This window comes from Augochlora pura, chromosome 6 (genome assembly GCF_028453695.1).
Source record: "Augochlora pura isolate Apur16 chromosome 6, APUR_v2.2.1, whole genome shotgun sequence".
NCBI classification, from domain to species: domain Eukaryota; kingdom Metazoa; phylum Arthropoda; class Insecta; order Hymenoptera; family Halictidae; genus Augochlora; species Augochlora pura.
Window position 1 is genome coordinate 10,248,573 of NC_135777.1, and position 7,258 is coordinate 10,255,830.

General features: G+C 35.5%; 1 protein-coding gene across 1 annotated transcript; it reads right to left on the minus strand.

The window, feature by feature from the left end:
• Positions 1-1,339: 1,339 nt before the first annotated feature.
• Positions 1,340-6,919, minus strand: LOC144471721 (uncharacterized). Its single transcript, XM_078184041.1, has 12 exons — positions 6,740-6,919; positions 6,293-6,655; positions 5,997-6,206; positions 5,469-5,728; positions 5,150-5,335; positions 3,592-3,812; positions 3,410-3,472; positions 3,049-3,325; positions 2,841-2,978; positions 2,481-2,767; positions 2,327-2,419; positions 1,340-2,253 (listed from the first exon to the last, which is right to left on the minus strand). Exons 1-12 carry the CDS (start codon positions 6,913-6,915, stop codon positions 2,140-2,142), a joined length of 2,388 nt encoding a protein of 795 aa, XP_078040167.1. The 5' UTR covers positions 6,916-6,919; the 3' UTR covers positions 1,340-2,139.
• Between the last annotated feature and the right edge of the window lie 339 nt (positions 6,920-7,258).

Sequence of the window (7,258 nt, forward strand, 5' to 3'; positions counted from 1 at the left end):
CTATTGATGCGAGCGTCGTTCTAATGCGTTACGAATAGTTACTAATAGATGTATGCGAGATCGGAACGGGAAGGGAACGAGATGGGATCTTGAAACTCTCGGGTTCTCCCAAATGTTCGGGTTTCCCGAAAATGTTTCGGATTTCTTAAAATACTGAGATTCAAGAACGTATCTTTTTATCTCAAATACGGTTCTAGTTTCAGTCATTTTAATTTCTGTTATTGAAGTTTAGTTTATAAAATTGTATATTTTATTTAATGTAATAATTTATAACATTAAACGAAATTAACACGCCAGAAATGTAATATGTGTATAGTTTCATTTGAAATTTTCGAGAAAACTAACTAATTTCTCTACATTCGTATGTAATAGCTTGGTCCCTCAATTGCAATAATATTTCCAATTGTGTAAAAGACTTACTAGGTACGGCGAATATTTTCAGAAACCTCAAATATTATTGTGATCCCGAGAGATGCGTGTAGTGGTGAAACGCTGAAACTGGTAGACAAATTTATCGTCAGAGTACAGTGGCATCACCTTATGTTTTAAAAAGATATTGGCAGTCGGTAATTTGACTATTATGTGACTACTTTGTTACTATGTGGTTTAACGCTGTGCTGATCCCTGCACGATGCGCGATAATTTTAAAATGGTCTGTGATAGAAGTCAATGTTTAACACGTTGACGACTCACAGAGAAAATCGTGAATATCGGCGCCGGCGTCAACGTGTTAATAAATGCATGTTATTTCATGGAGAATTATTTTTTAGCATATCCGTACTTCTTAACCCCTTACACTATAATAACGAGTCAAACTCGTAACGAACGTTTCGTGCACGATTCGATAAATATGGCTGCCAATCATTTCTATTAAATCGAAACAAAATTTGAATCCCCTGTCATTGAAATCTGGGAATGAAAGTAAACGAGAATAATTGAGACACAAAAATCATTTCATGACATCAAGGAAATAATGAAGCACGAAACAGTCGTAATCAAATTAGCACTGAAAGACGCAATAGTGCAAGGGGTTAAGAATTTTTCAATTTTTGTAAGCTTAAATTGAAATTAAAGAATTGCAAATTTTTTTAAACACCGCCATATATACTTCACGACTTACAGTGAAAAAAAAGTAAATATAATACGTTGCAACAATATATGTGTATATGCATATATCCATGAATACATTACAGATGATTAATGTTTAAACAGCAATGCGATAATGATGTGGTATCTGCGATACCATTTGATGAAAATTGATCAACATCCTGTGACTGCACTGAATTAAATAAATGAATATTAAAGGAAAAGGATAGATGTAAAATGATAAACTACATAATTGCAAAATAGTGTTCCTTAATTCTCAGTAATGTATATCTATATACATACATTATGTGCTCGTATGCTTATACGGCATAAACCATATGCATTTTGAACAAAATATGTTAAACTTCTAGAAAAAAAAACATACATTATACAATCAGTGACCGTAAAAAACACTCCAAACACAATTGTCAAACAACGATCAGATGATTTTCATTTTTCTTCTTACAATTTGTACTGTCGCATTATCTTTACTTTTTAGGGTTATTATGCTTTGGATAATATTTGGAACACAGTGTTTACTTTCCGTAGAAGTTGTAGCATGATTCGTCCGTTTTTATGCAAAATATCAGCACACAGAAGTCAAGTTCTCTTCTATGTAAAACTAAGATCACTTATATTTTTTGTGCTTTGTTAAAAAATTAAACGAAAAAGCACGAGTAGGCACGCAAAGGACCAGAAAAGGTGAATTTAGTTGTTAAGCGATCGATTCCGATTCGGTGCACTTGACACTCCACACTCGACACTAGTTTTCTATAATATACCGGTGACGAAGTTGGTAACTCGTGTTCACCTTGTTCGCTTTCGCACTAAGCAAAGGCATGTTGTAAGATTCGTCTTTTATGAGTATGACGATATTGGTCGTTTCATCAACAATGACAATTGAAGGCACGTATCCAGAAAGAATAGTTTTTCCGAGGCGTGAATTTCTCCCGTTAAGTAATCAGGCTTGCTGGCAATGTTGCTGTTGCTGATACCACATCATGAACCTCGATTACAAAATAGCACACTCTCGCACAATCGATTAACACTAGTTCATACTACTCTACCATGAACACGAAATCTGTATAAACACGTGTAATCGAGTTGTCCGTGATTGCTGTTCACTCTTAATTCCACAAACTCGTATGGAGTCTGAATAGTAGTGTTCTAGGAAGAAAAACGTTAACTCTTTAAACAACTTTCTAAACAGAGAAATCTTATAATATGAGAATAACATTACTTGAACGGGAAAATATTGTAAATTGTCATCTGTAGCAGCAAATTCATAATCTCCAAACATCACCGGAAGAGGATCGTTCTCATCGACAAAACCCTGTACGAATAATGTGTTTAACAAATCTATATCAGTTTTGATCGAAAAGCGATTCACTTACCCAAACATTGAACTTTTTAGGAGCACTTCTCATCTCCCCATTAGGTAATATTGACTTCGGTGCATGCTCGACTGTGAAGCCAGTAATGTAAATGGAGCTACGCAACTTAATTAATAAATAACCTGGAAATCCTTGAAACGCCCAGCAAGCACCTGGTTGTATTGGATTTCCTTGAATCACTGTTCGAGGATTGTTGTTTTCGTGATAGAGCATAAACGTCAGTAACTTGAAAGCTCTCGTGTTTATATCATATCTCTGCGTGCAACGCGTGCTAATAATTTGACCACCTACGGAATGTAGAGTTGATCAGGTAATAATAATAAAAAAGAATAACAATAACAGAAGAAACGTATGCTGTACCTGCAGATTCCAATGCGTAATCTACGCGGCCCGTTTTATCCGCGTCATATATTCTTAAAGCATCTCTGACTATTTCACGAACGCGTTCATCACTCGCAACAGATGAATATTTTATCCTCCCTGTAGATATGTTAATTTCTTTTTTCAAGTCGTACATTCTAGGATTAAAAAAGAAAAGAACAAAGAAAAAGCAAACGGTTATTCTTACTAGTTTCCGTATCCGCAACCGAATTATAGTCATTTGCTGTCAGGACTGTATCTTGAATCGTTTTCGGCAAATCATTCTTTGACACCGATGTTCCAATATATTTGGTCAAAATAGTTTCAATGCGTTTTTCCAAATTGTCGGTACTGATTTGTTCCAAACAAGTGTTACAACACAACTTCAATTCTGAATATAGTTCCTTCAACGAGTTGAACTCGTGATCGTACGTATGAATTAGATTACGATCTTCTATACTTTTCTCCAGCGACAGTATCTTATTCTACAAGAAGTGTTAACATATTATATTACGTTATTACGATACAAATTTCTCCACAACATATTTGCATGCATTCTGAATACTTACGTCGAGTCTAGACCAAGCAAAATCGTTTTCCCGTAGTTTCTCGAGCGCTTTCAAGAGGCGATTCTACAGCGGCGACATGTGTAACAATTACAGTGTTATAAGGATTACAAAACAGAAAATAAATATTTAAATATAACGTGTAAGCGAACGAGTATATCTTTGTACGTAATCAATACTCTTACCCCTTGTTCGCTAGTTTGATCTTCTAATTGACTAATGCTACTGTGCAATTTTTCGGCGATAGTACTAAAATCATCAGTTTGTTCAAAACGTTTGGCTTTAGAAAATGATCCCCTATCCGCCGAAGAGAATTCTGATATTGTCCAGTGCTGGCCTCGAAGTCGTCCAGTGATCGCGTCGATCGAAAGTAGGCACGTCGAAAAGTATGGTAGACACCAGTTACCTGAAAAATTCAAATGCAGTTTTTGTTAAACTTTGTTGGTTCTATATTCGATATAGGTATCGAGAGAAGGATAGACGAAGGGGACTCACCATTCTGATGACATCAAGATATTGACCGTGTCCACATTCCCCGTGAAGTGCAAATACTCCATTTTACATCGGCAGTCAAATAATCCTACTCCATCTATCCTTCTCCCGTCTTTTAACTTATCTATTTCCCTAACCCAGACTTGATTGACTACTTAAATCGAATCAAATGTTGTTTTACTTTCGTGACGTGAGATATAAAAAATACTATATTAAAAGAGTAAGAGCAATTTTTCAAAACGAATACGTTTAGCGATATACGAATGTGTTTTTCACGAATACCACCGTGACACCAAATATGTGAAAAAATACATCGCTCGCGACATTGTTTTCAGAGTTCTATGGAACAATCGTTCGCATTTGATAGAAGTACATTTTGAAATAATTTGGAGATAGCTTTCCAACTACATGCTACAAATATGCTTTAATATCCTCCCAAGATACGTAACGCGACAGTACTTCACCACGCACGCTATAATAGTATTTAAATTAGTAAATGCAGACACGCATATTTATTAGATAAATGAAGTGATCGATTAATAAAGTAGGCGACAAGAATCAAGAATTCTGCCACCGCAACACTTTCAATATACAAATACCTATAAATGAAAAAGTTAGGAAGCAAAATGTTAACAAGCTTTGCGAGAAATAAAACATCCAAGATTTAGACGGTCGAGATTCCGACGAAATACAACCTTTCAAACAAAAATTCTAAATAGGGCAATAAAGGGGCTGTCCTAGCGTCGCGTTCAATCGAAAGTTAATCGTGGGAAATCTCACGGAGAAACAATTTATCGCGACCAATCACCAGACTAAATTTCAACCAATGCTAGGTATCTCGGATAAAGACACGTTTACACTGGATAGAAAATAAGCTGGGAAATTTTTCAATGTTTTTATATATTCGTCGTGCAAATCGCTTCCGAAGCGCATTATATTAACAAACTCGGAATACATGTGATTGCACGTCTCAGTGATATCATAGGGAATATCGTGCAGCACATCCAGACTGATAACGTTCTGTTTTTTCATGATGTATATTCCTGAAACAAAAAGAAAAAGAAACGCCAAAATAGTTGATATTTCGTCGATATGCTCAAGGATGCCACTTCAACTGTTTCATTTTATTTTATGTTGCCGGTGAACATTTAAGAAAATCTTGATACGATCACACTAAATAAATGATATGCTTGAAACAAATATTTTTCGCGGTAAGTCTATTAAAATGATTCCACATTTGTCAAAATTTACCCATTAGAAAAAGTAATGGTAGTAGAGCGATCCAAAGGATTTTAGGGCTTCTTTGCTTTATCCATGTTCGAATATACGAAATTTTGCTTAGCAGCCACGTGTTGAAGAGGAATGCTTTAACCATAAGGATATACACATACTGCAAATAACGGTCAATGTATTGCCACGCTTTGTACCATTTAGATTCTGTAAATGAAAAAAGATTAACAATTATATCAATCCTATTAAGTTTGTAAATATAAAGCAGTGGAACCAGATACAGTTGCATGCAACTGTATCCGGATTCACTACCCTACTGCAATTACTGATTCAACAATACCATGTCTCAAATAGTAGTAACTATTGCTATAGTCTCTTCTTCTGACTGTCTTGAGCTTTAGAAACTCAAGCATTTTATTAAACCATAAAATAATGATGAATACGAAACTTGTAAAACGTTCCCTCAATCTGCTCTGCTTGTTTGATCTGCTCGACATTGCTATGGCATCGTCCAACTCTGTATCAGATTCAAAAGAGAATTTGGCATTCGACTTACGAGAGTTGATACGTTTTAATGATGAATCGAGACGCAGCAACTGTCTAAAGCAAACAAAAAAGCAAACGTATTTTTCTTCAGAAGCGAACTTGTGAACTTTTCCATTTTCACATGACCCTTCGGAAGGTGTACGTAAAAGTAACGCGCAATAGTAAACGCCTGATCACTAGTAATCCATATTATGCCCTAATATACTAGCAAGGACTTGAGTTATTACTATACTTAATCGTGGTAAGACATTACAACACGAAGTGTAAACACAATATTCAACGACAAACACTATTGTATGGATAATACATTCGAGCAACCAACCTTGAATGAGGGTTTGTTTTCGTATCACATTCGATACCCGTTGTGTCGCTTGTACCGCTCACCGATGGGATAGACGTCAACCGATCGGACATTTCTGTATCCGAATGTATAGACCGCCGTGACATATTGGGCATTGCTAGTATACCAGGAGCAATTTCGTATCGACATTGTGACGTTTGTGAATAAGTGTAATCCGTCTTCGGAAATACACTGGAATATAGTATTTTAAATGTATAACATTACACTTAACAAAATGTGCAGCTCTATTATAAAACTGTATTATTTAAAAAACATACTTCCACCAATCACCAGCTTGTTTGTAAATTTCATGTGCAGTACTTGGCTTATTAGATGAATCATCCTTTTCACCTTCTTCAGAAGAGTAATCACTAGTTACTGTCCTTTGCGCAGCAATACTTTTGCTCTTTTTCTCATACTTTTCATCAGATGAGACATCTTTCTTTTCATTCTGACCATTTGCAAGTATTTCCCTCTTTGCTTTTTGTCGTTCTGATCGTCGCCCTGCTTTTTTAACAGAGGTGGATGAAATTTCTAATTTTCTGTAATCATTTTCAGAGGTTTCCAAAACAATGATTTCTTCCCTTCCTTCTGTTATCATTTCCATACTTTGATCATGTATCCTGCTATAAGCTCCAGCTCTAATTTGGAAAAAAAATGTATACTTTTGAATCTAATAGATAATAATTGTTATATTTTATATTAAGAAAGATTTGAAAAGAGACCTTTTGCTGTTCATAGTTTCTCCAGGAGTACTGGATCTCTCTCGGCTTCGATTTCTTAAGTCATAATGGTGATCCAAGATTTCTGTTTCTGCTAAACCACGGTTTTGAACCAAAGGAGTAAGAGAGCGAGATCTGCTGCCACTTCGTAATTCATAATATTGTTGTTCGCTCTCCATAACACTATCAAAATAAAGAATACAAGTTATCGTGATAGACTAGATGTAAACTCATATATAAAAAACATTTATTTGAAAAGATTTTGCAAACTGTTAAAATCCTATTTGCATGACTACTGTCAGCTAAATAGCTAAAAATACTTGCAATCCCTCCCAGCTGAAACATATCTGTACATAGCCCTTCTCTGTTGGTTTCTATTTCAAGCATGTTTTTCTTTTCGTCCCTTTCACTCTCATTCACTTAAGCTTTTTTTTGAACAAATCTCCCGCAACGCGGCTGCTTTGGATTTAACGCGTAACGTAAACCGATACTACATGTACGGATAAATACACGATGCAAAAT

Bases quoted from the DNA above. Each gene is read 5' to 3' on its own strand.
- LOC144471721 (XM_078184041.1), bottom strand. From the start codon at position 6,915: ATGGAGAGCGAACAACAATATTATGAATTACGAAGTGGCAGCAGATCT. The intron at 6,207-6,292 runs GTATGTTTTTTA...ACTATATTCCAG, and splicing joins CAAGCTGGTGATTGGTGGAA to TGTATTTCCGAAGACGGATT. The intron at 2,420-2,480 runs GTAAGTGAATCG...TTATTCGTACAG, and splicing joins CTAAAAAGTTCAATGTTTGG to GGTTTTGTCGATGAGAACGA.